We start from the raw sequence: 19,791 nt of genomic DNA on the forward strand, positions 1-19,791 counted from the left end.
ACAGTAAACAGGCACACGCACCTGTGTACAGGCATAAAAGTTTCAAAGACCACACAGTTGTAAAGGAAAATCCATAGCCAACTTCCAGTTCAAAAATTATATTAAATATAAAATAACCAATTAATGCATTTACAGAAAAATTAAACCAATATGAAAGTAACTACTTTCATACAGTTTGCAAAAAAAGGAAAGATTAAGTTAAGGCACAGTGAGTAATACAGTATTTTATACAAAGAAGGCAGTGAGAGCATTTGTTATGCAACAAACAGTAGGGAAAGGAGGTAAAAAAAAACCAACTGACATGAATTTATTGGAAGAAAAGCAAAGTATCCCTCAGCTGTCAAGGTATTACTCAAGTTATCAGACGTTTTCTTTCTTTGATGCTATAAGAACTCCTAACAAGCTGGTTTTCCATGTATTCCCCATGTGTTGAATCAAGCTCTCCCTTGCAGACATTCAGGGCAAAGGAGTGATATTACACTGTGGTCAGCACCCTCTGTCTTACAATTCAGAAAAGACAAAGAATGGAGTATCAAAACAGATGGACTAGAGCTGACGATTGAATTCTCCTCCTTAGATTTTCTGTAGTACTGGAGAGCTACAGACAGATGAGAAGAAGAATTTCTGCTGTACAGGACATTAGTTCAGACAGAGGGTCATCTGAAATATGTAATTAATTCCAGAAACTAAGAGCCAAGTTACCTGGCCTGTGGTGTTACATCAGGTTCCTTAGTTGGCAGTGGGAGCAAGGCCAGGAACACATCATGATACCAAACAACCCAATTTCACTGAGGACTACTTTAAACTTTTTTTTTTTTATAAATCTCAAGGATAGAAATAGTATTCTACATGGTAACTAGTGCAGGTTCTCTGCTCCTTTACCTACAACAGTTGTCCACAGAAAATGACTGGGGCAATGACATCTGATTGTTGCAAAGTAAACTATTCACCTTCTATGAGCTACAGGTACAACAGTCATTGCAGTAAAATAGCCTTAATTGGTATTAGATGTGGAGTTACCTGTAGTTCATTTAGAAAAAAAAAAAATTTCTGTTGTTGCAAGTGCAGTATCACACACATTATATTTATTTAAGAGAAGGAGTCGTATGTGTGGTTTTGTTGTTTCTAGTTATGTATGTATTCTGTGCTAACTGCCATTTGCAGTGGCACATCCCTTACTAGCAATTTAACATTGAACATGTAGTTTGTTTAGGTTACTCAAGTACACAGATGTGTGTAATCGATGTCCAAAAAGTTCATAGTTCTAGACTGGTACTACACAGAGTATCCAATGCACTTAATATAATTCAGCAAGACTTTAGTTTCTTTTCCAGACCACTGAGAGCATGTATTCAAGCACAGGGGTCTCTTAATTCTTGGGCTTGGAGTGAGAACATTCTACACTGCTCTTAATTCTGAACTTTGCTACAGCACTGGAGGGAGCAGCTGAGTACTATTAGCCTCCAAGAGTGCTGGTAATTGTTAGTAAGTTCTTAAGGGTGCTTATAGCCTCCTGGAAAGTTGGGATTTTTTAACTTAAAAAACAAAAAGTCAGTGGACCCTTTAATCTAATTAACATTAAATCTAATATTTTTCTCTTGTGTTAACAACAGAGAAAAAAACATGCATACAACAGTGACAATAAACAGGGGGAGTAAGACTATTATAATTACTTTTGAGTTACAGGATATTAATTCCTATTAATCTATTCATAGAGAGCTGAGCTGCAAACAATGTGCAAATCAGGTTTTTAGAAGTAGGAAACAGCACTGCCTCTGCAATCCACAGGTGTTAGAGACACAGCAATTCAAAGAAAAGACATTTCTACTTCACACAGAAATTAGCTCACACATTCCATTTTAGACCAAATGTCTGTAGTGCAATTTTCATTTTAACTGAAGTGCCAATTTGGCAGAATGCCTCAACCTTTATTAGGCAGACAGACTGAACAGACATCGCCTAGCTCTCTCCTGATCAATAAGAATAGTAGGAGTTGTATTTCACTGAACAAGCATATCCTATTTTTTCCTGTTTATAGGCAGATTGTGACACCTGACAGTTCTTATTTCCTACATTATACAGAGCTTTACACTTAAGGAGGGACAGGAACTACATCTTGTTTATTTTCTGCAGTGGGCGGGCAATCTCCCTCATTTTCAAAGTTTACATTCACAAATGAAGAGCATGCTGTTGCTCCAGGCTGGTCTGTCTGGACAGGAGCTTCAGCTTGTTGCTTGTTCTGCCGTTCCTGATGCTGTCTTTCTGCTTCTTCTGACATCTTGTTTTCCTGTTCCTCCTCTTCCTCCTAGAAGGAGATAACCAGATTCATATGCTACTATTTACCACTTACTTAGATTAAGTCTTTCCATAAGAGCATACCAGTTACTATTACAAGGTAAGGATATTTGTTCCACTAAAAAACACTAGTTACTAGTTGATCATAAGATGAGGCACATTCCAGAACTCCACTCCCATTATGGGGAAAAAAATCCCCAAAAGTGAAGGCTTAAACCACATTCAACAAAGAGAAAAAAGACACAGATCTTGATAAGCACTTTTAGTTAACAGCAATAGTGATAGGTCTACCTCCTCTGAAGCTTTTTCAGCTCTCAATTTAAAAAAAAGTAATAAAGCTTTAACTATGTTATCCATCTCTTATAATTGAAGATTATTAAGGGTTAGGTTTTTTGCCTACAGCACTGGCTACCTATCAGTATTGTTCCATTATGCTTTACAACAAATTGTAACCTTGTGTTCAATTTACCCATGAGACTGTGTTGAACGGGTTTTAGAGTTGGAAAGTGTATTGCTAGCAGCCCCCTTTTACAGTGTTCAGCAACTGTCCATCCAACTTTCTCACAGTGTTGACTTAAGAATGCATTGTACAAGAGAAACAGAGCAGAGATCAGGACCCACCCGTTTCTAAGACTCATGAGCTGGAGAGAAAAGGCTGATGGATAAGAAAGCATCAATCATGCATCAAATGAAAACTGGAGGCAAGCTGAAATTGAGGGTCTAAAGCTTCATTTTAATGCTAGAATACAAATTTTATATTTTAGAATACCAGGGAAGACAAGTTGGGAGGAATGCAAGAACCCTAGCTCACACACATACCTCTCTCTTCATTCTGTAATACTCATCAATGGCATACTGGTATTTTGGTGTGCTTATTCCCAGAACAGATGCAATCTTTTCCCCCAGGAAATCACACACTAAAAAATAAAGAGAGGTTTAAATAGGAATAGTATCTAGAAGAAAAATCTTATATGCAGTTTCATTATAAAAATTATCACCATCTTTCCTGAATGGTTTTCTGTAGTCCTACTTAACTCACAAAATACAACAAAAATCTGTGAGGTTGATCTCCTTATAGGCAATTATTAGCTGAATATACTAATAATTGTTCTTTAGGATAAAGAATTAATAAAAGGAGAGAATATGAAATTCAATGAAAATATGTATGGTGATAGTGTTTGAATTCTGCTAGTTTCAGCTTTGAATCTAAGTTTGTTTTGCTAGGAATTACTTGAAGGGTAAGCCTTGAGCTGAACTTTAACTGAAAATTAAGGTTAGACAAATGTACATGGGTACCAACTGTACTGGCAGTTCAATCTAGTGGTACTAGCAAACTAGACAGTATTTATTGACATAAGCATACTTCAAGTCAGTTTTAACAATGTTCTGTGTTGCATACTAATGGATTAATAAAATATTTATGTTTCAGCTGTCTCAATTTTCAAGCTGTAGGCTACATTCAGTGCTACTTTGCTAAAACAGGTAGGGCACAGTCAAAAGTATGGAACAGAGGTAAGCTTCTGTCAGTCAGTTTCTTTACCATGGTGCTTGCTAAAGATAACACTGGTTGAGTAAAGGCAAGCAAGAAATCAAGTATTCTGCACTTCAAATTGTAAATCTGCCCCAAGGATGCAAATGAGTTAATCATCTTTAGGGAAAAAAAGTTAGAAGTCAGTCATTGACTGCTTTAATGAATATTCACATTCTATAGATATCCTGGCATCCCGGGTACTATGCAAAAGACCAATTCAAATTACAGAGGTAAGAGCCAAAACTGAAGAAGAAAGGACTGATCTTCAAATTCATAAAGGACTTCTAAAAAAAGGAAAAGCAATATCTACCCTTAGATATATATATATGATATATGATATATGATATATGATATATGATATATGATATAGATGCATATGAAGAACAGAGGCATCGAGGATATAATTACCCTGTACATTAGAGAAAAAGTGTTTATAAATAGGTTAACTAATACAACAGACTGCCAAAAAATATAAAAATATTCAAAATTATGTATACAGTGACAGAAACTCCATAATATTTGTGAGAAAAAACCCAATAAAGATACTTTACCTTGGAAAGAACACAAACTATGACAAGCATTTTTAAAACTTGGCAAAATTTTAAGAGGTCCCCAAGTCAAATAAATGTCTGTGCAGTGAGTTTAAGACCCTTGACAACAGTCCTGTTTATTTTGTAACCTCAGAAGTTCATAGTACAGCACACAACTAGATGTGTTCTTGGGAAACTTTCTAGTTGTCTTCAGAAAAACTGTCAGTTTAATTACACCAGCCAACATTCTTTTCAGGTAACATCACACAAAATGGTTCCATACAAAATCTATTAGAAAACCAATATATGCCCTTGCCAATGTCAATCTATTTCTATATGAAGAAAAAGGGGGGGAAGTGTTCATCAACAGAGTACTGTCTATTGTCTATTCATTCTTCCATGCAAGAATTGTTTATTGAAAGTAAAAAAAAAAAAATTTAAAAGTGCCTAAGGCAGGAGAGTACATCTCCACAGATTAAATACAGTTCAATTCATACTTCTGAAAAAAACAAGTAGAACTCAAAGATGATTTACAGTCTGTCAACATGACTTTGTGACTTTCAAGATTCCCATTCTAGTTTACCCAAGAATTAATAAAGCAATACCTGATAAGGTTGATGTGGCAACTCGCAGCATGTGAAACCACAAGTAAGGTCCCCACGTGAGTGTTGTCTGCAGGAACAAGAGTAGTATGAATATGTACAGCTGTATGGCCATGGCACAAAATAACACATGCAAAACCACAAATGGCTTGAGAAGAAAGACCTGCAATGTTTTCTGTTTTCCAGCTACTACCATGTTTTTGCTTTCAAATAAGTATAGACCAGACAAGTGAAGCAAAGTATCACCATAAGATATAACTCTGATTTACCTTTGGGAAAATTTCTTTCACTGCTTTTTGTTTCCCACTTCCAGAGTTGGGAAATGACAAGCAGCCAACTCAATCCCTGACTAGAAAATGCTTTCCACAACGTTCTGAATTCCATCAGGCCAAGAGGAAGAGTGAGGTAACAAAGTAGTCCCTCATTACAATAATGAGTGAACTGCAGAAGACTTTAAAATCAAACCAAACCTTCAAACCTCTGAGGAAGAGGCTGCTTTAAAACATTTACAACCAAATAGGAATTATCCCTTGAAATTACACCTGGAAAATAAAACCAGGAGCCCTGAGGGAAGGGGGGAGTTACAATAACGTGAATAATCAGGGCTTAGCTGGGGTCACCTCAAGCATTTGCAAGTGAGTGAGGAAGTTTCTCTGGAGAGCCTGCACACCAGGGCACACAACATGGGACATAAACATGAGGAGCTGGAGATCTGTGTGCAGCTCAGGGGCAGGATCTCGTCAGGATCCCAGGGATGCAGTGAATGGACTGAGTGCTGCTGTGGAGGGACACAGACCTTTTAGGAATGGCTGACCAGGAAGACAAAAGGAATTGCTCTTTGCATGACTGGGGGGGTATTCACAGCTACAGCAAAAACCCTGATATCTATATCTCAGATTGTATTCCACACAATCTGATATATAGATACATACATCATAAATTAAAGATTTCTAATTAAATAAATTATAAAATAATGGGTGTGCACAGGCTACGCTTTTCATCAAGGGAAGAGACTGTATCTGTTTTAAGAAAACCAAACAAATCCGTGTAGTAAAAAGGAAAAGAGGAAAAGCAGATTCCAAGCTAATGGGGAAAAAATTGTAGGCTTTCTTGTGTGTGAAAAGGCAAATTCAACTTTCACAGTGAACTAAAATATGTTTATCGTTAACAGGCTGTTGTATTCAGGCGAGCTCTTTGATACATATTTCCCCCCAGAAAAGATCTCTGTAGAAGTACCTTTCTTCTGTAAAGTAGCAATTTAAAGTGTCAGCTTTTATTAAGTAAAACACATTAGCTCTACTCAGCTACATAAGTATTTATACCTTGCTGCTAAGAACTGTTTGGTAGTAATCTTTTTCTATGATCTTATTTAACAGCTATGTGTACAGGAACAACCAATATTATTGTAAATAATACAGCTACAGAAACTATCTGGTATAGCCTCAGTATATATGTACACAAGCTACTAGACTTTGGTGCTTTCCAAGCATAGTCTCTACAAATCAGTGCAGCAAGAAATTGTCTGTCAAGCCACAAACTCATGTTGGGCAGGCTGACAAAAAGCCAGATGCTATATATTTTTGGCAGTGGATATGGAAAATGTCCTGCCAAGGTAAAAGTGTAAGCAAAACCAGCTGCTATCCTGCTTACACAAAAGCACCTCCAGCTCATTGATTATGTGCTCAGTTGGCAGAAAGGCTAACGAGGAGTTTGTTCAGTTGAAGAAGTCAAAAAAAGTGCTGGAAAAGCTTGTTGCCACAGGTGCAAATAATGGCACTGACAGGGCTCTGCACAATCCTTCATGATGAGGTGACAGGGTTAAAAAGCACTCATGCAGGGCACAGGACAAACAAGGACCTGCTGTGTGCTGTAAGAAAGAAGTTACAAGAGCCCCATAATATTTCAGAGTGAAAAGACAAGCTGAGTTTCAGCGTGACAGCAGTAAGTCAAACCCAGAACATTCTAACAAGTTTGTGGTAACACAAATGTGGGTAACAGCTGAGGCTCGGCAGACACAGAGGTTCTATTTCTACTCTTCCTCCATCACAGCTAAAAATCAGTTTGGTACTCTGAAAGCACTTCTAAGTTCAGCTTCCTGGGAATCTCTGCTTTCTGACAAAGCCCAACCAGACACTTCCTCATCCCTGACAAACAAGGCTTTGCCAGACTCCTCAGTTAAAAAAGTAACTTTTTTTTAGCTCAGTTAAAAAAGTAACTTTCTTTCCAGTGTCTCAAAAGGCAATATAAAATCATGAGAGGCCACTTCACAGGAAATCAAGAGGAGAAAGGAGATGGTTTGGAGAGTAAACCACCAGGAACAACCAGGAACAAAGGAATGCATCCAGGGGATCACCTTTTTCCACACATTCCCCCTTACCTCCTCAGGGTAAATTTGGGTGCCTTCCTAGAGCACCTTGGAGAGGGAAGCAGAAACAGCTGATGTGAGGCAAGAACTGGTACTGGGGAGACTGGAACCATTCAAGTGACATGAACAGGGCTCTTAAGCAATGGCTCAGTACAAATTAATCAAATTAACCCTTGTCAGTGAAGTAGCTTTAATACACTGAGCTGGAAACTGGAAAACCATACCCAAGTCAGGTCCTACAGACCTGCAGAACCACATACCCAGACACTTTATGTCAGCTTCCTTTGGCCAGCCAGAGAAGCCTTAATCTTCAGTCTTTAATCAACTCAAGGATGCAGCAGTATTGTATTTCTTGACAGGAAACAAGGGACAGTATGAAACACATACACTGTTTATAGTATTTCTCCTGCAATCAGTGTCTTTAGTAGATGTTTCTACAATGTTTAATTATATTACTCAGCTATCCTGACTTTATTTTGTTAAAATGGAAAACATAATGGTTTTGACAACTGAGTTTTAAATGACAAAAAATCTTAATGTACAATTTTGATTTAAATAGGAATGCACATAATGAATTTAATCATTGATAAAACCAAGGGGCCTCTGGTTCAGTAACAGAACATGATTTTGTTTCCTAGTGTGGGGCTGCTGAAGGGAGCATACATGTTCTCTTGAATTTCTGAGTGCACTATGTTCCTAAACAATCCACATATGTATTTCTTTTTGGCAGATTTCAGCCCTAATAACACTTAAACTTTCAAAGGTATGTAGGGTTTTTGTCAGAGAAAATGGCAAAATTAGAAAAATAATAATTTCCTGATTTAGGAAAAACAAAATCCTGTATTTAATAGTTAATATACACAGCCAAATAGGTACTTTTTCATTGTTTACTGTGCCAAGATAAAATTAATTTATTAATTAGTTTAATCAATGACTGTTCAATGCTATAGTAGGTTCTTTTGTGTAAGACCATGTAAAACTGTGGCATCTAAGATAAGCCAGTGAAAACAAGATCAGGAACACACCATCCTCCATCAAGAGCTTCTACCATATTATGAGTAGTTATTACTTGGTCAGTGACTATTTTTCTCCTTCATCTTCAAATTCTTAAAAGAAAACCACAGTTCAATGGTCCTCAAGAGAGGAATTTTTGCTATTTGAAGTTAAAGCCCTTTTAACTACAGGATATCAAGATAACCTTCCTGCAAGGATGTGTTTCAATCTGTCTGAGTATTGAAGGTTAATAAAATCAAATCCCTCCTGGAGCTTTGTTGTAGATGTCTTCTTGGGATGGATTCCAAAGTTATCACACCAACAGTCATGTTGCTCACAGCTCCTCTGTGAAGACTTACACTCCACCTTCTGCCTACTCATCTAACAGGTGAATGCAGCAGAGTTTACACCAAGTGTCCCTTCAGGGATAAACAGAAGGATTATCTTCTTAATTAATACAAAATAAAGTTTTGGTAGACAAAAAAACAAAAGAAAATATACATATAGACTGCAAATATTTACATTTTAGGAGAAAAGAATCAAAAATACCTTTATGCTATTCAGGCATTTGAATTTCAGTGTGAGAACATTCAGATAATACTGAATGCTATTAGCTAAAAAATAATATCCTGTGTTCTGGATTAAAAACCACAAAACACAACAGAATGGACACCACATCCAACAATGTTAATGAACTGAGTGCTGACCTATAGAACACCAGAAGTTGTTTCAAAGAAAATTTAAAACCGAGTTCTTTTTGAGAATTGTTTTGTTATGAGTAACAGGAATCCACCACACCAAATGCTCTGGTTATGGTATTACCAGGATATATACATACTACTTTGCTTAGTAAGAAACACATTGGCATTGCCTGCTTAGTTCTAAAACACAATTAAACCAAGGTACTTACTGAAGACATTTCTTTACAACACAGCAAAACATTCGTTTCCCTTAAACTCATTTAAAAACTGCCAGGATGCTAATACCAGCAGAGCTTTGAAATTTCATGATGGAAAGTTTCTATTCAAAATATTAAATGTGCTTTTTCTAAAAATAAACTGGTCCAGAAACAGCTATTACTTGCAACATACTTTTTTGTATCCCAACTGAGATAACAAGTTTTAGACATGCTGGTCTCAGCAAACTGACTATTTAATTGCTTTTATAGAAATCCTACCAAAAAAAAAAAAAACATTTTAAAAGCAGCTGTTGGCTAAAACACCAAAGCTCAGCTTGGACTAACATTTCTTCAATTGTCTGGCTCAGCTGGGATACACAAAGCATGCAGGAGATAAAGTAAGCCTCACTTAATGGCAACCCCTGCTCTAATCAAGTTCATTCTGTCCAAGGTAAAAGCAATACATAATAAGGCATAGTGTGCTCCACAATAGACTACTCTGGTTTGGGGGGTCCTTTTATTAAAAAATGTATTCAAAATTAAGGATTTAATAAACTATAAAAGGAGAATAATGCAATCTTAACTCCACCATACAATATTCTTTTTGGTATTCAGAAAAGAAATCTGTATGAGGAAAGGAGGGGAACGATCATGCAGCATTCCTGGCTGTTGTGCACACTTGAGGGCTCTTTAGTTAAGTGTCCATTTGCACAGCAGCCTGCATGTCTCTGCTCTCACAACACCTACATCAAGGCTTCTGAGCCTTCCATCACTGCATCACCATGGAAGTCTTCTACTGTCGGGAAATGGCACAAAAAATTACACACATCTTGTTCTCTGATCATAATTGGGTACAAAAATCTCTCAGACATCCATGGATATCTGACATGACTGCCTAGTGGGGAACAGACCTCACTCTGAAGATACCTGAACATTCCCGTAATAGTAAGTTTCACAGTTCCTGCTTTTATTTGAGAAGATCCTTAAGGAAGAAAAAACACCCTAGTACCCAGCAGCTTAACATCTTACTCATTGTTTGTGATTACAATACAGCTCTTCTCCAACTATATACTTTGTGTGTATTTAATACTGATAATATCCTACCTGCTATCAGGCTAAAGTTATTTTTTGCTGTATACAATAACTGCCTACCAAGAAAGAGGGCAATGCCATCAATCCATACAAAATGCATTGCAACAGCTTCACTTGTGGCACCCCCAATCCCAACTGAATTCCCACAATCTCACTGGAGCTTAGTCCTCAACCCACCTTTTTTCTTCTTCAAGATAAATTAATTTTACAGAGGGGAAGAGAGGTACTGCTCGACAGTCAAAGCAAACCTCTTATGGTCCACCACTTCTTCAGAAGAGCATAAGCAGAAAGTCAAAATCTTCAGTCCCTTCAAGAAAGCCAAGCTCTCCCAGGATGGATACACATCTTAATAAATACAGGGTCTACTACTGTAGAGTAAATAGAAAGCTTCAACCACAACATTTCTTAATTATGGATTCCCAAACAATGGTGCAGGAATCATTTTAACAGCAATATCAAGTAAAAAGCAGGGCACTGTTTTCTGTGCATGCAAGGCCTCTTCTCTGAATTGTGGGAACAAGCAGCTCCACACCAGTGTCTGCCTCCAGTGTGCAGCCAGGCAGGATGAGCTGCTGCACAAAGCCATGACTCCTCGCTGTCTGGCCACACAGCAGCACATCAGGAGGACTCAGCCAGTTTGGGAGTCTCCACCTCAGTACAGGCACCTCAGTGCAGAGAGGGCCAAGAAGAGAACTCGGCCAGCAGGCAGGGAATAGGACTGCAGACTCAATTTAGAGAGGCAAGGATTGCTGTAGAAGGGTAGAGACACAAGGTTGGGACACAAGTTTCTGGGGTTATCATAAAAGAAACATGAGACTGGGCATGTGGAGAGACAAAGAGCAGGATCTGGATCTTCTCTGGGACTTCCCTGGGACTCCTCTCCAGAGGGGAAGAGCTGCTGCCGCAAGTGTTGGCACGTGTGGCTGTAAGCTTTGCAGTCACACTACCACTACAAAATAATTTATCAGACAGGTCAACAGAATAAAACAGATTATGTATTTCATTTTACCTCTAAATATAGATCCAGAATCAATGACAAAAAGGAAAATGCATTTTAGAAGCTACAATGCACACTACTGGCTTTAATTGTTGAGACTTCACTTGAATCTGGACGAATAAAAGGAAACTCCAGTCACAGGCTGAGCAACATCTCAACAGCTTACAATACAGATGAACATTACTTACGTGGACTGGGCAGGTCCTTTAAAATCTGTTATGTACCATGACTTACACTAGTCTTCCTTTATTTCTGCAAGTCATCTGTTTCTTTCCCTCCTATACTCTTTTAATTTTATCAAATTGTTGTTATGGTGACCCTAAATTACAGATTTAAATGTTCAGTGTCAACAAACATAAGGAAAAAAAATGTCCCCCTTGCAATTTTATTTTAAACAACAGTATAAATCAAGGAGATACAAGGCAAATATTAGTAGAAAGGAAAATGGAGAGGACAAACTAGAACTGTGAAAAAATTAAACTAATTTCTAATTAATAAGGCTACTTTAGTGGAGGAGAACTCCAGGACAAAACTTCCCAGTAACACTTTCCACAGATTTCTGAGTCCTTTAAGCCAATCAAATTATTAGAATTTATAATACTAAAGACTGTATCAGATTTGTGACACAAAAAATTAAGAATAAAATGTTTACAGCTGCCCAGTAAACCAGAAGTAGCAATTTATCAACTAAAATACCTACAGGATCTACAGGTGGCAACAGGTCTTTTTTCTCTTGTTCATCTTCCTCTTCATCTGTGCTATATTCTTCCATTGTTTCTCCACTTGCAAAATGAATAACCCTCCTTGGAATTTTCTTCTTCTTTCCTATGACACCCAGCTCCACATTCTCAAAGCCACTTTCTCCCTTTGAAAGTTGCTATAAAGGAAAAAAAAATCATTATCTCAAGTACATGCTTCTGGAACTAGAAAGTTCCCCTTTAACAAACTTCATGAGATATTTAAAATATTTTAGATTGATTAGCATTTACATGGACATTTATAAGAGCTTGCCTGTAGGTAAAAGACTGAAACATTCTTGTTTGCAGATATGTAAAAACTGATCCCTTCTCTAAAAGTAACAAAAAGGTTTCTTCGGGGGGCGGGGGGCATGTTTCAATAAACAATTTGATAAGCACAGAAATGTCAATATTTATTAAATAAATATTTAATATTTATTGTTGGGTTTGGAATTACTATCTAATGAAATTAATCAAGTAGTTCATAGGCTGTAGCCACCCCTTTGCAAGTTCAGACACCTCTAACACAAAAGAGAACTGAACAACCAAGCAGAAGGCCTTAAGCTTTAAAAAGATGCAGGAAGGAATCTGTCCCTGTGGGCTTTCATCAGCAACCATGATTAGTACAAACAGACAACACTTAGTTTTGTGGCTAGGAACATACAAAGTGAGAAGTACAATGTCTGGCTGTGTTCTCCAACTGCTGAATGCTACAATGCAGTCTTTGGGCCACAAGCATTAGGAATATGTACTTCTAGTTCAAAGGCCAGTCAATAAATCTTTAGGCTAGTCACTCCTGCAGGCAGAGAATTTTAGTAAGGTTTTGTATTGCAGCTATCAAAACAGAGCCTTCATCTTGGTAGAGCTTTTAGATGCTACTGCATCAAATGCACAAAACTGTGCTGAAAACACTTCTGTCATGTAGAGAAGGCCACAGAGGTTAGGAAATGCCAACCACATGTTTTTAATGTACCATGAGGGTTTTTAAAAATGCATGAGTTCATGTAATTTGAAACTGTATCATAAGGAATGACAGGTGCAGTGTGTGCAGCATCCAGGTTACATAAAATGCATTCCAACTTCTTCCCTGTGCAAGCCTAATGATCTCCACAGAGCACAATTCAACATTCTAAATAAAAATACATGTTTTATCACACAGCTGTAAGACATCCCTTAATCACTGCAAGGGCAGCATCACCATCCTCATCTCTCATGCTAGATGACACAACACAGCTTTGCAAGGCAAGCAGGCTTGGCTAGCCAGGGAAGACAGTGGGCATGGGAAAGAGAGGCAGCAAGGGGTCCTGGGGAGCAGAACTGCTTCCTTCATTCCAGCCACGGATTCTTCTCATGCCCATAGAGAAGAGGGAGGGCAGGCAGAGATCACGTGCTGAGCTCTACAGTGTGGAGAGGGAGTGCACCCATTCATCATCTCTCTGAGCCTGTACCAGTGCTTCTCAAAACTGCAAGTCATCTCAGCCCCCCCAGCACTTCTTCAGCCATGCTGGCAGGTTTCAGGCTTTTCCCTGGATGAGCAGAGCAGAATCCAGCAGCAAGTTTTCAATGGGGTAATTCAGACGAAGCAGGATTGCATTTTCAGGCAGAATCACATTTTCATGTAGAAGGACAAAACTGACTATCTGGAGCCCAGTGCAATCTCTCTGCTATCAGTCTTGGGAACAGAGCAAAGCTACAAAAATACAAATGCTGAAAGCAGTGAAGCAACCTGAGCCCAGGGAGAGCTGCTTGCTGCCATTATAAAAGCTGCCATTATAAAAGTGCCACTTCCCGTGACTCGGTTCTGTATCTTTTTGTGCAAAAAGCACCACAGAATCAGCTTTTCATGAACATTCCACACTCCTTTATTGGCATCATACAATGACACTGCTTTTATATTTAGGCACAGTACTGAAGAGCACTGTTTCTTGCAAACACATCATAAATATCACTGTGATAACAGCAAGCAATGTGAGCCCCTCCTTAGAGTTCCTCTAAAAGCACATCTCTTCATCTGATTTTGGCTCATTTAGTGCAAATGCTTCAAATATTTAACTTTTAAAAAATGTTGTTTAATATTTCAAGTTTTAAAAGCAAGCTTTAGTTCCCTGAACACCCATCCCACACTCACACTACCTACAGTAAGCAGCTCCACATAGCTGGTACTGGTACAACATTTCAGACAAATGAAGCAGCTCAAGACAGTAAGGATTCACCAAGGAACAGCGAATCTGGCTCCCTTCGTAATCTGGCTCAAAGACCTACATCGTTAAATAAAATAAGGCATGTCATCTGTTGTTTTGGTTATTACCTAGTCAACAAACCTGAGTGTGGGTTTTAGTCATCACTGGCCTTTTAAGTTTCACCTGCACAGCAATAAAAGGCAACTCTCCCAGGTGCGAGCAGAAAGTTCAGCACCAATAAATTTTATCTTTCCAAAACTCTGGTAATGCAGACCTATTCTAGCGTTATCAGCTAGATTCACTTTATAGCTCAAAGGCTACAGTATTTCTTGTTTGAGAATTTACACTTTTGGTCTTCCTTTACAAATGTGATCTTCTTTTCCAATTTAGGAAGTTTTTATAAAGATCTTTCTTCTAGTGCATGGCTTTACTCAGGTTTCTGACCTCATTTTTCTTCCACAGGCTCTTCCTTCTCTAACACATTATATGGTCTTGAAAGACGGCATTTGTGGCCACGTCACAGAAGTATTTACTTTGGCTTCTATTCTGGAAACTGTTAGACACCAAGGCTGGTCACTCTTGTGCTTCTGCCACACTAGCTAACAGTCTTAAGGTACTCTGTAAACACTGTAAGGCGACTTCCCCTTTCTTTTAAATGTCCTCTTGGAATTTTTCTTGGCTTTATGGCACACATACAAACCTTGCCCGTCAGGCAGTCAAGGATTTGAAACTCAAGTTCCTTGTTTACCCTCTTTACACCCACTCTACCTCACCCTTTGTCCAGAAACAGAGAGAGAGCAGGGAATCTTTTGACAGTGCTGATACAATACCCAGCACAATAGAATTTTAGTCCACATATCAAATGCCAAAATAAATAAACTACAATTAAGGATAAGGCGTGCCTGGACACCTGCAGGCAAGCTGGGAGAGCTGACACAAGTAGTATTAAGTGATGCAATAACATAAAGTTTCATGAAGGAGAAGAAGAAGAAAAGTAAAATGAAATAGGGAGGCCAGGCTACTGACTTTGGCATCTTTTAACCTGTCAAATACAGGAATCCTTGTAAGAGCTTATGACCCAAAGTGCCAAAATGTGTGATGTCCACTTTCTGTGAGAAAGATGAGTAATTCAATTTGCAGAGATCTACTGACCAGATACTGCTAGTCACTAGAAGGCTGGTAATAGCTAATGAAAAATATTTCTACCATGTTATCTTGGCTGTCTTATGATTTTTTTTTATAATTTTCTTGGTTAGGGTTCGGAGGGGAGGAACTGTTTAGGCTTGAGTGGTTTGGGGTTTTTTTATATTGCTTGTTTTACTTTCCACCCTTATGTTTCAACTGAAATTAAACAAAGTCTTTCAGAAACAAAAGACAGAGCCGGAGAACGACTATTAGAAAAGACAGCCTCCCAACAAGCCTTGGAAAGGCACCATAACCGGGGAAGGGGCAGCGGCAGCGCCCACAGCACCCCGGGCGAAGGCGAGCCCGGTGCGAGGAGCGGCCGCGGCAGGGACAGGCGAGCTCGCCGGGCTGCGCTGTAATTAAGAGCTGCTGGCCCTGATCACCTCCCACGCCTTCGCCAACTTGACAGCACGGAGGGAAGTGGAAACCTGTCTCACTCTAATATTCATCAGGCTCGTCTGTCAGAGGCATTGTCCGCCGACGAGCAGGAGACACCGGAGCCACGCGTGCCCGCCGCGCTGTCTGTAATTACAGCGCGCTGGACGGAAGGACAGACTGGCTGACAGACAGACCTCCTCTCCCGCGGCCGGGCCACTGCACCCCGCCGCCACAGCGGGGAACCGGGGCCTCCCCACCCCGCACACCCCCGGCACGTCAGGCCGCGGCCACCACCCACGCCCCGGCCGGACCCGCCGCGGCCTCGCCCCGCTCCGGAAGCGGCTGCGCCCGGGCCCCGCCGCCCGCCCGGAGCGACCGGAGAGCCGCCCGGCCCCGCTCACCTGCTCGGGCTCCATGGCGCCGGCGGCGGGCGTGCAGTAGAGGGTGATGGCGGACAGCCCCTGTTCCATCCTCCCGCCCGCCGCGGCGCCGGGGGAGGGCGGCAGCGGGCCCGCCGCGGCCCGGAGAGGCGAGAGCGGCCGGGCGGCACCGCCCGTCACACCGCCCGCCGGGGCGGTGCTTGCGGCCCCCGAGGCTGGCCGCGCACAGGAGCCGGCAGCCACCCGGCAGAGAGTGGGGCACCGCTGACACCGGCTTCGGTCATCTCGCTTCTCCCCGCAGCCCAGCATTAACCGGAGCCGGGAGGGAGGCTGGGGAGAGGCCAGAGGCGGCCGGGCTGCCAGGGACAGCCGTACCGCCACAGAGGCGGAAACATTACCCCCACTGCACCGAGGGGAAAGCACACGTTCTGGGGCAGCACAATCATCTTCCAAAATAGCGTGAAGCCCTGCAAAACAATAGAATAATATTTTAAGAAGCAGATGGAGTTCCTTGACAGTAGTTAGGGGGCTTGCTAGCCCAGGACCACCCTTGCTCAGCCTTGCAGGATTGAGTGTTGGTTCAGGCAACTCAGCCCTTTTTAAAGAACGAACCCTTGAACGAGAAAGAAACGCAGACCAAGAGTGCCCTGGCCCCTGGGCTGAGGCTGGGTGAGAAAACAACATGCATGCCCAGGAGGGTGGGAGAAGTGTTTGCTATGTAGGAGGTTTGCTCAGCTGCTCGTGGAGAGAGGTGAGAGCCCTTCTGCCTCCGGTGTATGCTGATCCCGGCAAACTGTACATTAGTAAATGTCAACTACCAGTGAAAACAGCTGGAGGTGGAAGCATCTGAAACATCCTTTTTGTGGGATTGAGATGGGAGTAGTTTTAATTTTTTTTTTTTTTTTTTTTTTTTTTTTGTGGGGGTGGAGGTAGAACCAATGACTGTAACATGCACTTACATGACAGCAAGAGCTGTCTTTCAATCCTTCATCATTAAGAATAGTTTCCAAAAAATTACACTCTATAGCACAATATGGGCTCTTAGACACTTTCTTAGTCATATTATCAGAGCATAATCCAGACCCCATGACAAAAGCCCAGACTTAGATTATGCTAGCATAAGGGAGAAAATGTTCCCTTGTGAAAAGGGCTGACATACAACATATGATTACAGAAACAGAAAGCTTACAGAATGAAAGGTTAGAGTATTATTTTAGACAGTACGGGGCTGAATATTTGCTTAAGGGATTACAACAAACATACATCACTTAAAGTTGCAAAGAAACAAATTAATATTAGGATACATAAATATTTCTTACCCTTAACAGAATACACATTCTGTTTAGTGAAGGACTGGTTGGAATAAAGTAACAGCTCCTCAAGAGCAGCTTTAAATCATCAACCAAGCAACCCACTTTCCTTCACCTCTGCTGTGGTAATAGCAGCTGTACAGTCATATTGAACTTAATCTTTCACCTCCCAGAACAATTGGCATTTGCAACCTGGACAAGTTTAATAAATTTAGCACATTAATGTTCAAAGTCCTACGGGAAGGTAAAGAGTTAACAAATAAAGCCATAGCTGTTTGTGTGTGCTAATAGTTAATTGTCCAGTTTCTATCCCAGAGCTATCTATTGACCATCATAACCATTTCCTCTTAGCAGGCTGCTCAGCAGCAGCCTGAGCTCAAACAGCTCAGACAAAAGCTTGTCTGACAGCAGCAACAGCTTTCAGCAAGATATGCACAGGAAGACAGATCTCAGTCTTCTAAGCAGTTCCAGTGAATTTTGCTTGACTCTAGCTCTTCAGTTCTTGTATGCTAGACAAAACTCTTCTGCAGACTTTTCTGAGATACCATAGAGGATGAGGACAAAAACTCTGATGCAAGAAAGTGGTGCTGGGAGTGTTGTTACACATTTGCCAGTAGAGTTTTATTTGCATCAAGCTATGAAAGGCAAAGGCCATGTAAAGTCACCAATCCATTTAGACATGTTGCTATACAGGTGAACTCTTGTTCTTAGTGCCTCCATCATGGATGTATTTTTTTTCCAGACTTGAGCTCCTCAGGCAATTTTTCTAAGCAGGCTCCAAAGTACTTTCCACCTGGCTTGCTGAGGTAACAGCAATATTCACTTTGCTCATTCCAGCATATATCTTAGAAATAGCACATCTTATACTTTAAAGGAAATGCATTCTTTAAAGGAAATTCTCAACTTGCCCTTGTCTCTGCCAACACTCAGCTAGTGACAGCTCTCTTTGTATCTGGTTGCAGTTTTAGTGCTTTGGAAATGGTGAACTAAAAGTTAAAACTAAATGTAGGGCACAAGCTGAAAATAGAGTTAAATTGCTGGTAACTTGACAGTCTGACTGAGCCTGTCCTGGAGCACAGTGCTTCACTGTTCATCCTCAATATCCCTATTCATGTTTGATTTCCATCAAAAGCATTAACCATCCACTCTCCCCTAGGGATTGCATTTCAAACCAAGATTTCATACTCTTTCCTGCATGGATTTGCATATTGCATTGGTTTATACGGCTCAAGAACTGAAAATACTATAGAAAAGAAAAATCGGATTTTAGTAAGCACACCACTTCAGAAGCTGAGGACAGCTCCCCAACAAGCTGGTGATATGCAAAGACTATTTTGTTATATTTAAAATACAAAGATTCAAATTAACTGACCCTTTTGCAGATTAATGCTACGCAGTGCATTTAGGTAGATGGTATACTTGAATATTTTTCAGCATTCTCCATATACTGAAAATACCATTAATCAAGCAGAAGATAGTTTCACATTATAAGCTACATTACAGCATAGCTTATGTTTTATTAGTGCAAGAGTCTAATTTTGTACATTAGATATTCCCCATTAGCTGCCATCTCAGAGAACTGGCTGACAGAGGGACCCACTTATTTTAACTACTGCATTTATCTAGGCAGCAGCAACAGGTGTCCATTTACACACTAAACACTGCAGTATATTAAAATTTATAATACACCCTCTTACCCTAAGGGTAAAGGATCTTACCGTATTTGCCAAGATCTATGCTGGATTTCAAGGTTCATCTTGGTCTACCTAGTTTCTGAAGTGTGCCTGTGGATTCTACCCTTTTGAAACCAACACAGTAAAATGAAATACTAAACTGCTATAGGAAATTAAAATCAGCATGTAGCTGTGTTGGGGCAGTACACTCTGTTAAATACAGCTAACTCTGTTTTAAAGTTCAGTACCAGCACAGAATTCCACCTAATACGCATTAGAAATTACCTCCAGAGCAAAAGAACTGCTTATCTGGCAGCCTGCTATGAAGATTATCTTCAGCATATGAGACAGTTTGGTATCTCCACACCTGTATTGTTTCAGTCCCTTGAGTCTTTGTGTATAGGGGAAGAATGATGAAATTCTATACAGCAAGGTCTTGTACAAACCTGAGCACAGCACATCCACATTCTAAAAATGCTCCACAGAAGAGCACCAACAGCACATTTTCAGGTACTGAACTAATCTTATAGTATCTATGCCAAACATGAGTTACAACAGTCTTTAGAAAAAAAAACAAACTAAGAAAACAATCTCATTACATACTGAAAGGACAGTTAGAAGGAACTGAAGACACAGGCCATTCCC

General features: G+C 40.1%; 1 protein-coding gene across 1 annotated transcript; it reads right to left on the minus strand.

The window, feature by feature from the left end:
* Positions 1-82: 82 nt before the first annotated feature.
* On the minus strand, positions 83-16,617 carry FAM177A1 (family with sequence similarity 177 member A1). The gene is given in 6 exon segments (XM_053944603.1): positions 83-2,305; positions 3,115-3,212; positions 4,962-5,028; positions 12,004-12,180; positions 16,185-16,372; positions 16,375-16,617. Coding segments are annotated over 6 exon segments (816 nt in total). The 5' UTR covers positions 16,448-16,617; the 3' UTR covers positions 83-2,092.
* Positions 16,618-19,791: the final 3,174 nt, after the last annotated feature.

This window comes from Vidua chalybeata, chromosome 6 (assembly GCF_026979565.1).
Source record: "Vidua chalybeata isolate OUT-0048 chromosome 6, bVidCha1 merged haplotype, whole genome shotgun sequence".
NCBI lineage: Eukaryota > Metazoa > Chordata > Aves > Passeriformes > Viduidae > Vidua > Vidua chalybeata.